We start from the raw sequence: 22252 nt of genomic DNA on the forward strand, positions 1-22252 counted from the left end.
CTATCCAGCGTTTTTCCTCTCTAGCATTATTTCTATCAGTCCCTCAATACTCATCGTCATCAAAGAAGGATCATTTTCACAAATCCTCTTCTTATACAAACACTACACTGTCAACAAGACTATAATCTTTTCTCATCAAGCCTCTCCACTGATTTCTTCAGCCCCATGTTCCCCCTAGACCCTCTCTAATTTGTGTTTCACGTCATCTCTCCCTGGAAAAACAAAGTTGTAATATCATTTAATGACACATCTATTTTTTAACTAATTTAATAACAAATTATGCACAAATGATGCATTTTTAGCATTACTAAGTAGATTTAATAAAAAAAAAAAACCACAAATGTGTAAAAACCTGCCTTTGCCACCCACTTCCTGTCATGTGCCTTGCTCTGTTGCCAGTCGCCAGTACAATACAGGCATCAGCAGCACTCATAGTATGGAACAAGTTATAAACACAGTCGGCCCCTTTACGTTCAGCAACCCAAAATACACTTGCGGAAGTGGGCAGCAAATTTAACTTAAGCATATTATATGAAATGCGCCTAGATAGTAAAAATAAAAATATTTTTACCACGGGTGAGATTTTTTGTAAGTAGAAAATGTTTTAAAGCTTTGTAACAAATGATGCACGAATTGTCGCTATTATATGTCCCATTGTAACAAATAAGTAGTCAGCATGTTACCTGTAAAGTAACTATGAGCAGGTACGAATTTTATGGATGCGGAAAACGTGACAGTGTTGAAGCATAGGATAACTTATTACCAGCAAAAGGAAAAACTGCCTTTATTGTATATTGCCGCTAAATTGCTCTGGGCAGGGAAGTTCAGAAGCTTCACAAAGTCTTAGACACTGTGAAAAAAGGACATTAACAAACAGAAAATGGCCTGTCGGTCAGGATTTCTCACTGTGAAGATCTTTTCTCTTAGTCCATTCTACTTTAAAGTGATTCATTGCGTTTAGTTGCACTAACTAATATGTCTTCCACTGTTATTACAAATTTTCCAGGCAGGGGATGCAATGCTGGCTTCTAAGAAATTAATTGGACAGAACATTGTTACTGCACACAATCTTAAGAGAGAATTGCAAGATAATATCCCATCGTTTGTGTGCATGGATCTTCTTGCTGCTTACAAAAACTTCGTCCCAGGTACTATCCATTGTTATGAATACTTTATAAGTCTTCAGAGTTAACCTTACAATAGCGGGATATTTATATAAAGCACAGTTCAACTAATTAGTTGTGTCCACCACCATTTGAACTAGTAAATCACACTTCTAGACCTAACACTACTTATGCAAAGGAGCATTTTCTTCCACTACCCATAAGCTCAACTAACTGTCGAGTAGTTCCTGTTCTGTAAAACACACTTATCAATGTGCACACACACTAATCTTTTATTTAATTCCTCTCTGTAGGTGAGAACTCTTGGAAACAGGAGTCATCCGCTGAGCATTCCACTGAAGGAGACGTTAGTAGTATACACTGTCTCAGCAAAGAAACATTATCCTGGGTTCATCTTATCCATTACCACAATCATCTAATGAGGCTGATTAGCATGAGCAATTTGAGAGGTAATACTTTTTTATTTTAATATAGAGTGTGCCGGAGGCTAATCTAAGCTTTTAATGTTGGGTTTGCTGATGTGTGGAATCACAAGAATAAGTTCCAATTGTTTCCACATTATACTGCTGAAATAGAAAGCAATAGTGTTACAAATTTTTATGTTGCTAAAGGTATAGAATTGTAGAATTGTAGTAGATTTACTGCACTGCCAATAAGGTTATTATCTTAACCAAAGTCGATATTTTTATGTTGTATATTTTGTGCAAGACTCACTAGCTCCGTTTAATTGTTGCAGGCTCTGTACAGCCAGTAGATGGTAAAGGCTATTCAGCTGGCACATTGTATTCATCGGTATATAGTAATGGCCTCACACAGCGCTTTGCAGAAATGCATAACTTTCTCAAAAAGTACCTTAGTGCTTATGCCTCGTGTTGTGTGGATGAGTTTCCCCAAGAACTCCTTAAGGGAATAGAGAAACCTCCCAATGGATTCAGTCTGCTACTTGAGGTGAGTAAAATAACCAAGTGACAAGGTATATACTCGCTTACAAAAATGGTTATCACTCACACTAGCCCCGCTTATACCCTGTGCAAGATGACGACTATCATTAGCACTCTGATCAAATGTAATTTAAATGAATAAACAAACAGCATGTTACCTAGCATATAACTTATGGGGATGGTATTATATGGATGTTTATGGAGGTCTTCCTGCCTTGTATGTGTTTAAGTTGTTATAGTCACGTGGGAACCGATGGAGGATCCTGCTCTTTGTCCCACTTTCCTTTTATTCTTGTCTTTCCTGTCTCCTGTCACCCCTCATCATTGGATTTCCAGTTTAAACTGCTCTCATTTTCAGTGTTCATTGTGTTTCGTCTTTTTCTTTGTAACTCCAGCTGTCACCCTTTCATCTTTTGTCCACATGTAATATTGAGAACACTTGATAAGGGTCCCCATGCCAGCTAAGACAGATGTTGGGTTACAAATATACAGCAATCTGTATAGCTACAGCCCAGTGTCTGCATGTGGCATTATTCTCCAGTATCCAATGTGTTTATACACAGTGCCAAAGTGCCAGTGCATATTCTTTGTGTTTTTTGTGATACCTAGCCCCAACAACTGTCCTCATGGCATCTGTAGCGTGTTAAATGTATAGCTTGTCCAGCTGTAGGGTGGATGTCTATCTGTTTTGACCTACATTGCAGAATGCTTCTGTGGTATTCATATTCCCATTTGAGCTTTTTAGCATGTTATTTCTATGTAGGTAATTGAAAGACATTTTATATCCATTGGAATTATTGTGAGAAAATTCAAGAGCCCCACTCCTTGTTGCATATGGTGCTGTAGCATTTGCTAACATTATTGGATTGTAAAACGCCTGCATCCCTGTACCTCTCACTGGCATTCATTTTCTTTAGAATAAAGGGTTGTTAAACAGCGTGGCAATCTGTGTTATTAGCTCAAAGACAGCCCAGTGTGCGCATGCATGTGCAGCAGAGCATCCAGCTGTAGATGGCACTGACAGACCCCCAGCGCATTAAAGGAAGCATGTTATGTTTCACCGGACCTGTCCATCACTTGTAGCTAGAGTACCTCTATCATTTTTTTTATTATTATTTTTTTGGCCATTCTTGTCTAATTAACCACTCTTCAGACGGGGACTTACTGGCACTGTTCATTTCTGCTGTGCATGAACATAAAATCAGAAGTACATTTGTTGACACGTAAGTTCTGGAGCACACAGAAGGACATGAATCTATTTTTGGCACATTTCTGAAGGACTCTTGCCAACGGGTACCTGGTAGAGTCCCCAAGTCCCATGCGTTGCACACAGTGTACTCACCACAGAATTGTAGGTAAACTGTGTCTCTGCATATGGATAGATTCAATGGCGTGATATGTGCCTAAATGTGACTATATCTTATGTGATTGTAATGTATGTAGAACTCATGATAACAAAAATCATGGTGATCCTCACCATTACACTAACCCCCTGGTGTTATGGCAGTCACAATAACCTCGTGATATAGACAGACATATAAGCATATTCTTCTCAGCCATGCCACATTCAGTTTCTTACTATACCTAGAGCTTGCTAGAAGGTAGTAATGCACCTTTAAGAACAGCCGTAGGTAACAATTCCATTTACATTGTACAAGCTCTTCTATTTCCGTTGCTTTGTGCTTTGCTATTGGAAATGGGTATTTTGAGATATGAAATAAGGTGAAATTACCCATAGCAACTAGTACTCCCTAATGATTCAACTAAATGTCATCACTCTGCTAATAAATCAATGTTTTTTTTTTTAATTATGACCGTGTTTACATAAATCCAGAAATGTATTTTCCTAGAGAAAATGTTGTTACCTTAGCAACCAGCAAGTAATTAAGCTTTCTCCCCCCTTGCTGTGTGTGCTCGGGAAACATCATTTTGTGTTTAAAGCAATTAAATGACATGTGAATGCTAACTTAAATATACACACTGTCTTCTGCTATGAGAGTTACAATTTCCAAAATGCCAGCAACGACCTTACCATCTGCTTCCTTAAATGGCTGTGCCAGCTGAACCAGTGGGAAGCCCTTACATTTATAACTACATGGCATATGAACGGAAACGTTTAACCTTTTAACTGCCAGATGGACAGGCAACAACGTCCCATACCCCTAAACTCCATTAAGAGTAAAAAGGAGACAGCCATGCTGGGAGTTGATGTACTTTGCCAACCTTCTCTTAGATCATGGTTTTCGTAACAATAATATATGCTGCTAGAGATAAAATTTGACATTCGTAGGAGGTTTTGTGCCCCATCTCCTGCAAACTTTCTGCTTCCACTCATTAGCGGTCAGTGATGAATGAACTTAAGCGATGCCTCCTGGTTAACTGTCCACATGGGGCCTTCTTTACGGCATTGTTTATGGTGTAGCCTGGAGAACGGAAGCACAGTTATGGTATTCATTTAAGAGGAATGCAGCGGAGTATTGTGTGGGGTTTTTTTTTCTCATTTCTGAAATAATTCTGTTAAAACTACCTAAATGCCAGGGTGTTATGGCTCTTTTTAATTAGGGGGATTTCGCCAGGTTACAGGAACCCCCTACCCTAACAGAAGCGTCATGTTTTCATTCGACTCCTGGGTAAACAATTAAGGTGTTCAGAGCTTGGCGAAAGGCATTTTAGCCAACATGTTATATTTAATTCTAAAATCTGCTTTACAATAACAAATCAAGCAAAATGAACATAAAGCACATTTGACATTTTCAAAGTAGTAGCATATTAAAAGGTTGTTTTTATCCATTTGTTCCTCATAAAATAATAATAATAATAATAATCATTGTGTTTTTTTCAGCTCATCAGCTGCCTTTTGCTGACAGGTGCAAGGATAATCATGTATTACCCTCTCTGTAGCAGATAGCTAACAAGCATAAAGTCTTTTGATTATTCGGTTTTGTTGCGGAAACAAAGCCTTCTTGCTTTTAATAAGTGTTGTAGATTGGGTAATGACTTGAACACGTCAGGATGAATTCAGTCAACCTCCCCCAGCAATCTAATACCTAAACATGTTTTATCAAAAGATTAAAGCGGTATTGTACAGGGTTTCTCTGCTATGAATAGGTAGTACAGATCTTCATTCCAAATGTATTGAATATCCAAAATAAAACAGACCTGGCAATTTTATGAAACAATTAAGCTTTATGGATGTTACATGAGTTGTTTTGCATTGCCTTTTGAGTAATTGATTTAATTTGAAACCATATTTTTGTAAAGCAGTATAATGATTTTAGTAAGATTTAATATACCAAAATAAAAACCATTAAGTAGAAACGGGAATTCATTATCAGAAAGGGAACATGGATCTTTGTAATATTAAGGGACGTGCTGTAATGCTTGCAATACATTATTTGGTAAACTCACATTGACAGTGCCTGCTTATACATATTAAAGGGCCACGTTTGGTTGTTGCATTTAAGTGTGTAGCACAAAGAATGATCTCTGAAGACATCATGCTTCGCATAGAGTATATAGAGGAACTTTGACCTATTGAATACTAAAATTAAAAAAGAAGGTAGACGATATATTATATATTAATATTGTTAGATATTTTCCATCCCCATATGAATTTTCCATCCTGCATTTTACACCAATTTCGGAATAACACTCAGACATACCTTTCTATAAATGGTATTTTTTATTTATGTGGGGCCAACAGATTCTGCAGCTCTATACAACGAGTTATACAGACAATAACAAATATGAACACATATGATGGTACGGAGGGCTCTGATTGTGAGACCTTACTATCTAAGGTTGTATTTTTATATATATATATATATATAGCACAGTGTTAATAGACATCGGTCTGTTTTGTAGACATTGCATGAAAGCAGAGGCTCTCAGCAGATAACACCACCATCGGAGAAAGAAGTGGCCAGTGTCTTCACAGACCTTAAACAAGAACCTTCATGTGAACCCATGGCGGTTACCTCTGTGGGCAAAGAGCTCTGCATGCAGTGGTATTTCCCAGCCTTAGAGAAAGCACCCCAAGGAGAATCAATGGTAATGTTGTATTTCTTTCCAAGTCAGACTGTATATTTTGCCTTATTTACTTACGGGTTTTTTTCCACGCATAATGAAACAGTTGTGTTACCATCCATTCCTATCAGCTTGATTTTATATCATTCATAATTAGGATATTTTATCTTTCTTTTGTCGTCACCACAATGTGTTTCCTGTTGTGTCATCCAGGTGTTGCTGTTGTACGCTTACAATAAACAAAATATCAGCATTAAAGATCTTAGACGGTTTGATCCAGCTAACCTGCTTTGTGGCCACTGCTGGATCCCTCTATCACAGTACGTATTGTTTGCATGTGTTTCATACTTTAGTCAATTGAGCAGTTATGTATCATGCAAGTTCTGGGGTATTTATAACCCAAGAAAGAGCTCTCATTATCATGAAACAAATGCCTTCTAGGCTGGCATATTTAGTAATTAGAGGTGGGCGAGCTGACCGTAACACGGCAAAAGCCGTACCTTGGCTAGTGTAGTTTGCATGTGAGCCAAGCTAACCTTCCAGTCTGGATACACGGGTGGTTTAGCTGTATGAGCTCCTGCTCACGTTCCTTCCCTCTTGAAGAACGTCATTTTCTTCTGCTGCCCAAATAAGCCACCGTTAACCTTTCTAGTTTTCATTATCTTTCCTACGCAAACATATTCATCCCTTCACGCTCTTTGTTTAATATTTGCTAATATAACTTTCAGACTAATATCTGTAGTCTTACAATATTAGTTTCATCCTTGATTAATATCAACACTAATTAAAACTGTCTCTAATAACTATCAGGCCTAATCAATACAGCAGCAGATTTTTAGCCATTATTTTTTATGATATTCCCCTCTCTATGATGTGTTGCTTTAATTATAGTTGTACGCGGTATAAATTAAGATGACATTTATTTCACCAAACTGTATAAGAGTATTTCACAAATGGGATGTGAATGTTAATAATATTTAATTGTAATTGTGCTGGAACATTTTTCTGTCCTGTTAGTTACCCTTTACATTGGTGCATCAATCAAAAAGAACATATTTGACCTATATAGCTAATGGAGAAGACTTGAGTAAGGAATGTATTTATTAACTGAAAAAATAAAGGAAGACTAGAAGAAATAATGCATTTTTGTTTTTAGTTATAATACTTTAATGTGATCTTTCATTTTCCTCCTTAACATTACCTTAACATACATGTATCTTTCACAGAGTTGTTTCATTAAACGAGGAGCTATCAGCTTTGAAGCAGCAGGCTGAGGTGTCTCTCTTGCCGGAGATAGAGTCACGTGTGGAGAAGCAAAAGAAGTCACCTTCTACTGGAAAGAGCAAGGTGGACCTCAAAGTAACCAGTGTCCCTGAAGAACTACAGGTATGAAATATACTGAGAACATCTGGATTTTAACAGGGATGTCCAGACATACCTGATCCTATTTGGCCATACGGCTTTCAAGGGATTCTGGGATATTGGGACCTGTACAGCCATGCTGGCCATGATCCCTGGAGGGGGCTCTGCATTTGATATGGGTTGCAGTATGTACCTCAGTCTTGGCAATTGAGTAAAAACTTAATTATAGACCAGCTATAACAATAAAATGTTTTCAGGGCATAATTATATGGGTGTCACAGTTTACAGCTGGAAGTAGACAGAGTCCAAGAGAGCCTGCCTCTCTGTATGCTGTATACACCTGGTAGTCAGACCTCACCTGCAGCCTCACTATCTTTTGTTTCTTTGGTGAATTGTTACCTATTTACTCATTGGGCTACAGAATACAGTGGGCATATAAATCAATAAATAATTGCAATAATGCACCTGTTATGTAGTTACTTTATATATTCCACATTAGACTAATATGGTTTTGTAACTCAAATGCGGCATCTTTGTTGTTTAAAAGGTAATGACCAAGAAGTGCTGCTCCAATGTCCAGAGTGTGTTGTCAGCAGTTCAGAACTTACAACCCTTAACTAAGGTAAGACTTTGTGGAGGAGAAATGCACATTTTCCGACATAGTTTATGCATATGTAATTATTAAATAAAGTAGTTTAAGAAGACATCAGTATAATTGTGATAAAATTTAAAGAGTTCATAAAAATTTTACACTAAGTAAATTGTCAGAGTGTAAATCTTCTTCGCTACTTGTTGGGTACTGCAGCAAATTTTTGCTTTGTGATATTAATCTTCTTAAGTGCGAAAAATAGATGTGATGCTTGCCTATGACAAGAAAAATGGTTCTCACAGCTATAATTTCCTTCTTTGCACAGGCTCCATTTGACATCACTTTGCCATCATTAATCAGGCTGGAGAAAATTTTTCACCTGACTTATGGATGTATGCTAATGAGGGAAAGCCTTCTAGACTGGATAGTTTCACTGCTTACCTAAGACATACGAAATATAATCTATTTACAACTTATTGCCAACACGGTAATGTCGTTTATTGCATTAAAATCAATTTATATGTAATAAAGCATACTTTTACATTTTTTCTGTCTGCCTGTTTAATTTGTATCTTTTCTTCATGTTTCTACCACATTTTTTTTATAGTTGCCTATAGTAAAAAGTACTCATACAAACCAGTCTTTCCTACTATTTTGTTTTGAAAAACAAGTCAGTTAAAAGGCTGTGCATCTGCAGCATAATAACTGCATGATCTCCTCCAGGTGCTGTGTTTGTTAGTTGTGAATGAAATCCTTTAACTCATCTAATTACCAACAATTTATTGCACCAAACATGGATTTTCTATGGATAGTGTTAGATTTTTAAAATTTGCTGCCTGCTAGGATGATAAATATATGTCTTGGATGTGTTATCAGTGTGAGATAGAAGCAAAAGCTGACAATGACAAGACTATGTCAACAGTCAAGATGGTGATGCCCTCAGATCTTGGAGACAGCTGCTTCTGCAGCATATAAACAAATGAAGGTTGTAAACACTAGCTGGTCCACGCAGTCCACTCATTGTCCTTCCTCATCTTTCAGGAACCTTTGACACAAATCTTTAGAATTCACTCTGAGTACTCAAAGTATCAATCCCTAGGTAGAAGTTTTAGTATTACGTATGGCTCACCTGGTCACCTGAATCGTTTTAGTCCATAGAACGGGGGCGTCCAACCTGCGACCCTCCAGCTGCTGCAGGACTACATCTCCAAACCTCCTCAGCCAGCTCCTTAGCTGAAAGAGCATTATGGGAGATGTTGTCCTGCAGCAGCTGGAGGGCCGCAGGTTGGACGCCCCTGCCATAGAACATAGTTGTGGATTGAGAGCCTTAAACCACTCAAATCCATCAGTTTATCAGGGAAAGGACCAAATCCAGGAGATTCGAGACATGGGACATTATTTCGAGTGATGTAATGTGTGCATAGAATGTTTGTGTATGAGTAGGGTGTATAATGTATGTGCTGGGTGTGCGTAGTTTTTACACTGGATACATCTAGTGTGTGTTAAGAATAGTTGCTTCTATGAGCAAAGTAACAGCTTGGAAAGTTGTGTGAAACGGTTGTGATAAGTTTTAAGTTAATCTTTGATAAGAAGGGACAGACATATTGAGTTTAATGTTCCAGGTATGCAATTCCTATCATACACTTAGTGCTACAAATTCGGGTCACACACATGACAGGATATATTCATGGAAGTGAGAGTTTGGAGGATAGTTGCTGATCAGCTCGGCTGCAGTACAACACTTGGTGTGAAGTGCGAACCCTAGTGAGCTTCTGCAAGAAGGCCTGAGCCGGCTATGTATAATGCTCAGCCCTTCTTGAAACTTGGCATTGGTGGCCTTTAATAATGTCTGAGCTAAAACCACAAAACTCTTCCAAACTTTGTGAAAGTCATTAAGATAGGGTGGCATGTAGACCTCTAACCTTCTGCACAAGTAATAGAGAAACTTATTATTATTTTCAACTCATTTTTAAACTACATTTGCAAGTGACATTTAGGATAATAAAACCTTTTTTATTATAAATACATGTAATAAACACAGACAAATGCCAGGAAACCAATGAATGAATATGATTAAGGGGATATAGATAGAACATCACTTTGTATACATAACCCTCAATGTCAAGAAGATATTTTAACTCCTGATAATTTTCCTTTGTGTCTACATAGCACGATTCTTTCACACTTCTCGCATCCCCTGTGTATGTCAAATGCCCACATCTTTATTATATCCATTGTGAATTCCTTTAATCCTTTTGCCTCCCCTTCTTGACAGCACTTGCACCAAAGCTTTGTTAATGCATCACTGTCACCTACTGCGGAAGCAGCTGTCTCTACTGCAGGTACAGGCGCTACGTCCAAAATGATGCCGAGGGTGCTAAAATACTGAGAAATGATGAATAGGCAGTCGTTAAACGAATATGGAAACATATGACCATAATCAGTTACATTTTATTATTTCTCATGAATAAGCAATATTGAAAAATAACATTGGAGACAATAAGCTGATATTACATAGATGAACTACAATAGCCAGAAGCTTATATTTAATAATATAGGCTCCTAGGCATACGTTTACAATTAATGTAGTAGAAGCAACCTATGATTTTGCTTTGTAACGTGTTACCTCTTTACACTTTTTACAATTCTGTTGAAAAAGTAATTGTTGTATAGTTTTCTATAGTCATAAACCTTGTTGGCACTGCTCTGGCAAATTTAGAACTGTTGGAACCTAAGGAATGACCTGCCTCCTTATTCACACATTGCCCCCTCTTTTATACAAAGCAGTCACTGACAGCCATGCCCACCCTATGTAGACAGAGGGGTCTGCAAGTACATGGGGCTAAGCATTTCCTCTCATTTACAGTATCTCAGCATTTCGGGAGATTTCATGATTATGTTTTTGAAAGCACCATGTTTCATCTCATTTTCTCTCTTGTTATGCTTTGTTACAGAGGTTTCTAAATGTTCAGCAGCTACAGTTACAGGGTTAAAAGTGATGTAGTTTTCTATCAAATTTGTTCATTATCAGCCGTTTTGGATGCAACGGAGCGTATCTGTATAGACATCACTGCTTAGTGACAGAAAACATTTCAATTTGCTCACTCTCTAAACAAGCCCTGATTCCAATCAGCCATTTCTAACAGTGAAGGCAGCACGTCTAGGGTCAAATCACAATTTATTTATTTTTAGTCACTGCACAATAAATGAAAAATTGGATCAGCGTGTATAACATTCATTACTTTAGAAGATTATTTAGCACAACAACTTATTTCCCTTCTGTTCATGTTTACCGGGCAGTGTAGGACAGTGTCCTTTTAAGTCTCCTTAGTCTGACCCATAAACCTCTGGGATCAGCCCCAGAAGGTGCCAAGTGACTCCACTAAAATGGGTTCTGCCAATGGATTCCTTGCTGGGTCATAAACCTAGCTTAGGCAGGGTTAGGTCACATTGTGTTGGGTGAAATGAATGGAAGGAAGGCTTAAGGACATTTGTTCTATTGTGAAGCAAAAAAATTCAAAAGAATAATAATGGAATAATAGAAATAATGGCGCCATAATAGCAGCAAGAACTGAGGTGTCTCCACAAAGGAAATATATCGCAAAGGATGGAAAGTTAGGGTCTGAAACTACAGCAACACTCCCCAGCATTTCTGGTGTCCAAATCACGACACCAACCATACTTGATGAACTTCCATACTCCAGCTACCTGGAGCCCTCCTTTTTCAGGGGCAGTGTTGCGATTTATTTGCAAGCACACGGAGCTTGTGGCATATGTGGGCAGGGCTTGTGTTGTACACAGACATACATACTACCAAATACCTTAAATTATATGAGAGTGGGTGAGGAATTTAGAAGCAGTGGGCGTGCCTAGACACTGCTCCTGCGGCTTGAAGATATAAAGCCTTGACCCGAAGATCTGGAGAAGCGGCGCTTCACTCTGAGTCTCTGGGTAATACCCTAAGTGTTCCCAGGTATGCTGGAGAGCTGCCTCATCACCCTCGGCTACAAAGTGTTGAGAGTTGAATTTAAAGCTCCCTTGGCCTGTCAGGGGAGATCAGAATATATCACTAACAAGCTCATGCAACTCACTGCACAGTGGGGACAGCTACTCGGGACAGCGGGACTAATCTGCAAAGGTTGGAACACTTGGTAGGTATGCTAGAATGTTAGATGTGATTTGGGGGGAATATTAATTGTACCACAGGAAGAGTTCTCACTGAACAGGCAGGTTTAAAGAGAAGAAGATGTCATAATGTAAGCATGTTAAATGGGCATGTTAGAATATAACACAAAGCTAATGACGACATAACGTCTGAGCTTTATAATGGGCAGACTAGATGGACTAATTCTAGGATTTTCTGATACTGGTTTGCCATTTCTAGTAGATATACTTAATAACACGTTATCAGTGAGTACAGCACACATAATTCAATAGACAGGCTTACAGACTACAATATCTTTATCTATGTCACTATGGTTACATAGGTCAAAACACACGCTTTACTCACTGGCTCAGCATTGCCTCCATAGCGATGTTGAAATATTCAGCTGAAGAGTTTAAGCACAAGCAGTTTGTTTCAGAACACGACTTACAAAGCCGATAGCAGCTTACGCATGGTTTTACAGGATAATTAAATTGTATTTTTGTGCATAAGATTACAGAAGTATTTTGATTCAGTGGCAAGATAGTGGTTGTTGTCAGGCCTGAACTGACCATTTGCACAGCTAGCAAACGCCTGCTGGGCCATTGTCCGCCTGGACTCACCTGATCTGCAGCTCCAGCATCAGACCAGGTGCTGCAGTGTGTTGCCACCAACTGGATATGCCCAGGCACACTCTACATGGTCATACAAATGTAACGCGTGGCCTGTAACATCCAGCCATCGACCGCAACTACGTCATTAGGTGGCCATAGTGCCAGGGCCTCCTCGTAAACCCCAGTCCGGCCCTGGCTATTATACCCTGGTATGCATTTAAAACATAAATATGAAATAATAAATGGAAATGTAGAGAAAACGGGAATTACTGCTCTATGACTGTTCATCTTTTACTGTTGTTAAAAGTTCTTATATCCATAATATATATCCATACTATACATGCCTCCAACACTAAGACACCAGCAATCTTATACGTAGGTGAATCTGGAATTTCCGGTTTGTTTGAGCGGCTTATTCACTAAAGATGGAGTTTGAAGGAAACATTGCAGAGAGTTGCAGTTTAATGTCACTGAAGTCCTGTGATGTATTCTGGCCTAGGGCGCCAGGTCCCAGGGGTGAGTCTCCCTGCTGCAAAACAATGAATAGGGAGGCTGTGGGCTCTGCCCTAGGTAACTCCATCCCTTCTGACATTGAAATTTCAGGCTGTAACATTTTTGTCCTAGTGTACACACTTTGAAACCTGAGCATACAGTCTCCATTTATTATTTACATTGTATAGTAGTTTTGGATACATTATTATTATTTAAGACGTATTTTATCTAAACAGAGACTCGCCTTGCCTCATGCCTTTTAGGCTAATTCTTCATAGTTACTCACTGATTTGTTACTTAAACATTTCCTTTTAACTAAAGCTGCTATGAAAAAACTATAAAAAAACAAAGTGACAGAGAAAGATAAAATAACTTCCGTTTTACCTTTGCACCCCCACAGGCAATAGTTGGAAGGGTCCAAACATACTTGTAGCCATTTAGCCACACTGACTGAATGCCTGATTTCAGGGCTAGCAGCTAAAATGGGAAACAACGACTTGGTGATGATAATTTCCCTTTTAAACTGTTAAGCAGACGACGTGTTTTGATTTCATGCTGTCCGGTCATATTTATAGAAATATAAAGTGAATTTGAGTTGCACAATTTCTGTCTCCAGCTGTAAATCACATTATTAATTTATAACTTGTCACATTTTCCAGTTAGTGTCAGAATTGCTGTATACACTTTACCAATTAGTTGGAAATATAGAACTTCAGGTTCTATGAGAGATTTTCGTTTGACAGGTACATTTATTTTTGTTAGCAACCTATTATTTGTTTTGATATAATACTTTAATTATAGCAATGATATAGTTATATATTTGAAATGGAGATGCCAATGTTCAGGTGACTGTCTACCAATGCTGATTAAACTGACTCTATAGGGAAAACAGAATTAAGCTTAAACTGTGATTATTCCATTAATGAATGAATACAAAGACAAAGATAGAATTTAACAGCACTCGATCTCAGAACATACATTATGAATTACTCAGGATCTACATACCCCCCAACATTTTAGGTATCCAAATCAGGACAACTGTCTTGGAACAGGCCTGGGGGGCAGGTAAAGCCAAGTGGCCCCATTGACCCTTCCTCAGTAACTCACATATGCACTAGCACACATATTTACACACACTCTCACAAACATACACACTATCACACTCATGCTAACACACACATTCATGCTAACACACACTCCTTCTTACACACATATACATTGATGCTCACAGACCCACTTATACATACACATTCATGCCCACAGTTACTTACACATACATAATCATGCTCAAAGACACACTTACACATACACATTTATGCCCACACACTTACACATACATTCTCTCTCTCACTAACATACATACATTTATATATACATACATACTCCCTCCCTCCCTTACCCTCTCACTCACTCTCATCCCTCTCCTGCAGCTTTCTTTCTCACGCTTGTACATGAGTGTCATGAGGTGGCCAAATGGGAGCTACAGATATGGAGATATGTGCCTCAACAGCAAAGATCGAAAGTGCTTTTTCACCCCCCTGGGCTAGTCAGGGTAGATTAGGGGATCCCCAACTGGCCCATGATCTGCCCTACCTCATTGGAGGTATGGTTATATGTGAAAAGATCTGTACAGTGATGTGATACAAGTAAGTACCCACAGTTCCATTGGATGCTTAGTCCTTAGTCCACACTAATGATCCGCTGACAAGAACACAACAAATACTATTGGCAAATGTTTTGGATAGTTAAAGTGGTAACAATCTCAGACTGAGTTTGAGAGAGGTATTCTTTTTATGTCTTTGATGTGGTCTTTTTATAAGTAACAATAACAAAAAGTAACAGGTAATATTTCAACAGGTAATATTTAAATGTATAAATCCAAATCCACTACTAATGTGATTATATGATTTAGAAGAGTTTTTAGTAATTTTTATAGATCAATAGCTTGTTTAATTAAAAAACATGGCTTTAAGGTAATGTTGATGCAAAGTGTCCTTGACATCTATTTAGAAAAGCACTGTTCTTTATGTAGAAGGAAAATCACTCAGTGTTTTTGTGGATAACAAATGCACACACTGTCGAAAAGCCCTCTTCTTGCTTGAGTTCCTGGCTTCCTATTCAATTAGCAATGGGTATCCTGACCTGTAACCGAGGCTCAAAATAAAAATGGTTATGCGTGGTATGAATTACTGCTTTGAAGTGATATATACCTGCATGAAAGAGGAAAACAAATATAATTTGATTATTATCAAAATATCATGACATTTGGTTCTATTTTTTCTTCTGTTACTGGAAGAACATTATAAATGAAAATGCACTATGAAGAGACATATTTCCAAGTATATTTTGAACAGTTGCAATAAAACATAAAAATAACTGCGCTAGGAAAAAGGCAATGGAGATTGTGGAGAGCACAGCTAATCTATTATTTCTGCTGTAAATAAATGCTTTCCACATTTTAAGAGATGTTCCCAACACATGGGGTTTCGGTACATTGTCCATATAATTCACACCTGCACCGCCATCATGCTGTGTGCCTCCTGCAAGCTTTGTGCTATCTACCCATATTATCCAAAATACTAAGATTGTGAAAACAGCGCATCTGGCGTTCTGGAACTTTGTCAGGGATGTGGTAACAACAGTGATTCATAGTATAGTAATATTGGCTTGGAAAAAGGGCCATGGATTTTTATAGTAACAATTTCACTAGGTGTCATTCTTAAAATTACACACCACTACTACCTCAAATCCCATTTTTTACATCACTTCTTGAATTATCGACAGTTTTTATTATACAATTTTGTTCATATAAGTAAAACACCTTCTTTGGTTGATCTCATCTGTTCTTTCCTCCCATTAAGAAGAGTTTTTGTGCCACCTTGCACAGCTTGATTTAGTGAGTGGTAAGCCAATGCGTATAACATACAGCTGAGTTGTCTTATTGTACAGGCCATATCGTCCCATCTGGACACTAGGATGTGGTCACCTGTTACCAATATTCTGGGGGAAGCTAATAGCTAATGCTCTGGCAGTTGCTGAACCATGCTTGACCATCTTGGCTGGCTTAATGGAAGAGGTAGTTCTACAGGAGCTAGAAAACTACTAGTTGGCTATCCTTGCCCTACAGCAACAATACTAGTGTCTTGAACAAAATTGGATTCTGCTGTCAATTGAAGACTTTTTTTATTTTGCTTCCTAGTGTCTTAATGTATGCTAGCTGCACTGACTAAATTACATTGTACATTTGTAATTTAAAAAAAAAAAACTAAGAAAAATTGATTGCTGAGCAGAAATTAAATGGTCATTTCTTAGTTAATACACGGAAGAGAAATATTGCTTTCCAGTCGAGGCTCCTGCTAAATCAGGAAGAAAAATATTGCAGTATCTGTTTCAACACAAGTGGAATGTGATTGGAAAATGCTGCTGAAAATGGGAAATGCAATATCCTGAAAAATATATTTCCCACAAGACACATCTATGTGGATTGATGAGCTGTCCACATTGTCTCCATGTCTATCTGCTTCGTGTATTCTTTTTTTTCTTCTTCTGTCCTTCTCCTCAAAATTTACTTTTTGCGTATTTTTATTTTCTCCTTAAGCCGTGAATTTGATACCCCGAAATGTGGGAAAATGCAAATGGCTTTTCTCATAATTACTTGTTCCATCATCATATGTTGAAAATGCTTGTGTTTTTTTTACAGTATTAAGGCATAATAACCTCATTAGTGTCTGGTTTTCTGGGTTCATGTGTGCTTCCATTCTGATCTATTTATGGTACGTTAATTAGTAATATATATTGCATTGCAGTAACAAACTCAGATTTCAGACATAGCTCTGAGAATTTAGTTAAAATAATAATAGTAATAATAATAATAATAATAATTGATTGACAGGTTTATGTCCTGGGTTTGGTATTTTTTTTAATTTTCATTACTAGTACTATTAATGACAATTTTTGTTGCAAACTTAAGAGGTAAGAAAATATCAGCCAGAGAAATGATAAACAGTATACATACCCTGTGGGCTTAAATTATTCCACAACTTGATAAGTGTACCAGATATAATGCAAGTTTATTGAAAATTCAGGCGCCTTATATTGGCAAGAACTTTATAATGAAATCCAACAGAGAGATTTAACCAAATCACCTCTTGCACATAATATTCACGCTATACAGTAATTCCAGAAAGTAGAACACTTGAACACATAGTTCACAATTTGTCGACTTATTTATTCTTTGTACAACAAAGCAAGAATTCAGAGCATAGCCAGCAAATACAATTCCCATATTTGAGATTCCGCCACCCTATATAGTCTTATATTGCTTAGCCTTCCACTATGTCAAAATACCCCAAGTCTAGCGAGTTGATCAGCCCCTCCTGCCACACAGGTTCCTCATTAATGGTGTCCAGAGAAGGCTTTCAATTGCTTGAGAGTCTCATTGGGTGAAAATACCGTATTTGCTCGATTATAAGACAAGGTTTTTTCCTGAAAAATACCCCTCGTCTTATAATCGGGGTCGTCTTATAATCAGACCTCAAATAGGTCTGACTATGAGACTAAGATCCAGATCCCCTGCAGCGATGCCCGAATCGCGTAGAGTTCTACACGCTGCCCGGACTAAGCACCGGGGACTCAGATGCATGGGAACCTGGATCCTCCTGTGTTATGCCCCCCCCAACTTGCCGGTGCTTCTGAGTCCCCGGTGCTTAGTCCGGGCAGCGTGTAGAGCTCTACGCGATTTGCGTAGACAACTTCCGCTATACGCGAATCGCGTAGAGTTCTACACGCTGCCTGGACTAAGCGCCGGGGACTCAGATGCATGGGAACCTGGATCCTCCTGTCTTATGCCCCCCCCCCAACTTACCGGTGCTTCTGAGTCCCCGGTGCTTAGTCCGGGCAGCGTGTAGAGCTCTACGTGATTCGCGTAGAGCGGAAGTTGTCTACGCGAATACACGCTGCCCGGACTAAGCACCGGGGGACTCATAGGCACCGGTAAGTTTGGCGGAGGGAGGGGGAGGGAGTGTTAAATGGGGGGCATAAGGCATTTCTGGAGGCAGAGTGCTCTGTGAAATGCCTTTTAACCCCCTTAATGCCACTCAACCTCCAGAAATGCCTTTTAACCCTCTATACGCCACTCTGCCTCCTGAAATGCCCTATACCTCCCTATATGCCACTCTGCCCCATAATATGCCTTTTAACCCCCTAAATGCCAGTGTGGCATATTGGGGTATAAGGCATTTCTGGAGGTAGAGTGGCACATAGGGGGTCAAAAGGCATATCATGGGGCACAGTGGCATATAGAGGGTTAAAAGGTGTATCAAGAGGCACAGTGGCATTTAGAAGGTTAAAAGGCATATCATGGGGCACAGTGGCATATATGGGGTATAAGGCATTTCTGGGGCAGAGTGGCAAGCCTGGGGGCAGATGTGCATAACTGGGAGGGGGGCAGGTTGAAAAAAAAAAGAAAAGAAAAACAAAAACTTTTTTCCTATAGGGTCGTCTTATATTCAGGCCTTTTCTTTTTTTCCTAAATTAATATTCAGATTTTGGGGGGTCGTCTTATAATCAGGGTCATCTTATAATCGAGCGAATACGGTACAGAGCAGTCCCACTAATTCAGCTCCTTGGTAGGTTATATAGTAAAATTAGATAGAACTAGACCAATTTGGGGTGTTTGACATAGTGGTGGGCTAAGCAATATACAGCGCTATGGAATTTGATGGCGCTATAAATATAAAAAACAATAAATATTAATTATAATTTGGCCATATAGTGTGACGGAATCCTTAATATTTATGCTTTAGATATTTAATTTACCTGTCATCTTCATAGCTTTTCAATATACTCAATATCTATACCTTCCTGCAATATGACATTGTCAAGTAACAGTCATAACATAGTTTCCTTGGTGTCACACCCTTTGGAGATGATTTAGATTCATGCTATACAGAGTGGGTGTTCTAAAGCAAAAATATTTTTAGAACATAAACCCAAGTACATGCACCACTACATCCAAAATGACAGTATCACATGTAGCCAGCCATTCAGTTTATACATATTGTAGTGACACGGGTGCGATTTTAGACATAATGCCTTGAGTTACCACCTTTGTGTAGTCTTGGGGGTGGTCGTGACACTCAGAACAACTGGTATAGGAATGTACATCATGCATGGGTGAATATGCCATACAATTAAATAATTGCACAGGCTTCTGAAATAAGCTGGCAGACAGTTCATATTGCTCCTTGCTAAACTTCACATTTCATAAAGAAAAGACTCTTTCTCAACTTCGAGAAAGGCTGGTTTTTCATGAGCAAGGAAAACAAAAGAAACTTACTATTAAATATTCAACTTCTATCTGTTGCATATAGTCTATAAACAATCACAGAACTTATTCTGCTAGGTACAAAAAGTAGAATTAAGCAACAGAGAAATGGGAAAAAAAAGAAACAACTATTTTTGGACACACTCCAAGCACAATGTCAATCTTGTTTCAATAATTCATTTGACAGATATGTCTGTCAAAACACCCATCATTTATGTTTTATTTTGATATTAAAAATAAAAAATGTGTAAAAAGTGCTTCTGACATATTCTTGTGCTTCAAATAAAAAAACAATACTTCTTCAGAGATAATTAACGGTGTATTGTCAGGAGATATAAATTGATATGAAATTCCATCTCGAACTGAGAGAGAGAAAAATTCCCAATGGATATTGCTTGTTTTTCATGTTTTCACTTCTAGTAATGCTGATGTGTTCCTAATTAACAGGTATTATACGCATAAAATCATACGTTTATAAAGGTTCATTACATTGGTATATAAATAGTTAAACAAACCTGTCATCCACGTATAGACAAGACCAGGCCTACCACACAATTTGAAACTGTCCTGTACCCGATTTGTGTGTTTTACTTGTAATTCCTCATAATTCCTCTGACAAGATTCCTACTGGCTCCTTTATGTGTTTTCTGTTAAGTTCCTCCTGGAGAATGTTTTCCGTTAAGTTTTCCGTTAAATTCCTCCTGGAGAATGTGTACTGGATAAGCCTATAACGTGCATTATGTGTGTACTACCTTTTAAATGTGGGCTCTTTTAGCATTGGATAACTTAGTGGTTATAGTTGTCCAATGAGATCCCAAAGAGAATCTCTATACATATTGAGCTAAGATAATAAAACAAAACTGTGCCAGACATTGGCAGTGGTACAGCATAACACCCATCAATATATACTTAGCCAGGCACTGATGGCGGTACACTTTAACTCCCATCACTTTATACTAAGCCAGGCACTGGTGGAGGTACACCCATCACACTCTCACTCACTCTCTCACACTCTCACAATGCCTCCCTACAAACAAAGAAAACAAAAGAAAAAACACAAATTTTTAAACGCTTTTTTTAAAGAAGTGCTTCGCAAAAAAAGTAGCCCTACCACTACAAGTAAAAATAAAATAAAAACATTCACTAATAAGTAATAATGGAAAGTAAGGTTGTTTACAAATTAAAATGAATAATATATATGAATTAGAAATATACAATATACATATATATATATATATATATATATATATATATATATAATGCATACTTATCCCTGTAAATATTATCCTATATATATTATATATATATATATATATATATATATACTGTACATATTGTATATTATATATACTAAATATACTAAATACTATAAATATAGTATATATATATATATATATATATATATATATATATATACATAAACACAAATGTATTTATATGCAAACTGGTATTAAACAAAACCTTACACTAAAATATATTGGTCCATATTTGAACTTAGATCAGTTTGTGTGCATTTTGTTGGTAATTTCTTCTAAATCGGTTATACTACTTGGAATTTCTACCTCCATAGAGAATGCACTGCTTCTGCGAAAATAAAAACCCTAATGTCAAAAATGAAATCAAGCATCACATTTCTGCTTGATATGCTTTACTTCTCGTTTCTCGTGGGAATTGGTTTTAGAAATATCTGCAGACACACAAATATGTGAATTAAAGTTGGTTATATAATATTGATCCCATATTGTTGAAATATGAATACAATTCTACCTAGCTCAGACTAGAAAAAAATCTATTTTACAGCCACAATCATATTAATGCAATAGAAAAAAAGTTGCCAAATTTCATTAAAAAAAAAACATTTTTCCAATCTGGTTCTTAAGCACCAATTTGCAAATTATACTGCCTTTCCTCGAACTCGAGTCTGAATAGATAGTAGGTTTGAATCCTACATGCTTATTAATGGCAGAGACCTAGTGTCCCTATGTATCTCCTTTGAGAGTGAGAACCTCCACCTTTTCCCACATACTGTGTTATTTCACACTTGCAATGTTTAAAAAGGATTAAAGTAGCTCCGGCCGGTGGCATCAGCACCCAGCGACCGTTTAAATCAGTTTTCCAGCAGTCTGATGGCCGCATAGTCATAGGAGCAGCATGAGGGGTGAAAGGTGAGTGCGAGGGGGCGGAGCTTTCACCCCTCACGCTGCTCCCATCATGGGGCCATCAGACTGCTGGAAAACTGATCTAAACGGCCGATGCGTGCTGATGCCACCGGCCGGAGCTACTTTAATACTTTTTTTTTTTCATTTAATGGGCATGTATGGTGGGCTGATTCGTTGCACAATGGGCCACTTCACTTGACTTGCCCCCCAGGCCTTAGGCTGCCAGCCCTCCTCTGCATGCACTTCTTCAGTTGGTCACCATTCACCATAGGATGACAAGGAATTCCCGTTCTCCTACATCATAGTTACGTTCAGGTGGAGTTAAAGTTCGGGAAAAGAAAGACACTGGATGTAGTTGTCCATCATTCCCCTGATGCTGTGATATTCACAGCTCCTACCGCTGATGGTTTAGATGGTTTAGGAAGTGTTAGAATAGGAGCTGTAGTCATTTTTTTCTTTAACGCTTCAAATGCTGT

The 22252-nt window shown here is 38.1% G+C and overlaps 1 protein-coding gene across 1 annotated transcript in view; it reads left to right on the plus strand.

Annotated features, from left to right (window-relative positions):
• Nucleotides 1-8588, plus strand: part of CFAP54 (cilia and flagella associated protein 54) — a 119170-nt gene extending 110582 nt beyond the window's left edge. The window contains exons 64-71 of the mRNA XM_053463661.1: nt 1007-1148; nt 1418-1573; nt 1861-2072; nt 5930-6115; nt 6305-6411; nt 7318-7477; nt 8001-8075; nt 8368-8588. Of these exons, the coding sequence (XP_053319636.1) occupies nt 1007-1148; nt 1418-1573; nt 1861-2072; nt 5930-6115; nt 6305-6411; nt 7318-7477; nt 8001-8075; nt 8368-8487 (1158 nt within the window). The 3' untranslated portion in view covers nt 8488-8588. The remainder of the gene's footprint in view (nt 1-1006; nt 1149-1417; nt 1574-1860; nt 2073-5929; nt 6116-6304; nt 6412-7317; nt 7478-8000; nt 8076-8367) is intronic.
• The last annotated feature ends 13664 nt before the right edge of the window (nt 8589-22252 follow it).

Source organism: Spea bombifrons, chromosome 4 (assembly GCF_027358695.1).
Source record: "Spea bombifrons isolate aSpeBom1 chromosome 4, aSpeBom1.2.pri, whole genome shotgun sequence".
NCBI lineage: Eukaryota > Metazoa > Chordata > Amphibia > Anura > Pelobatidae > Spea > Spea bombifrons.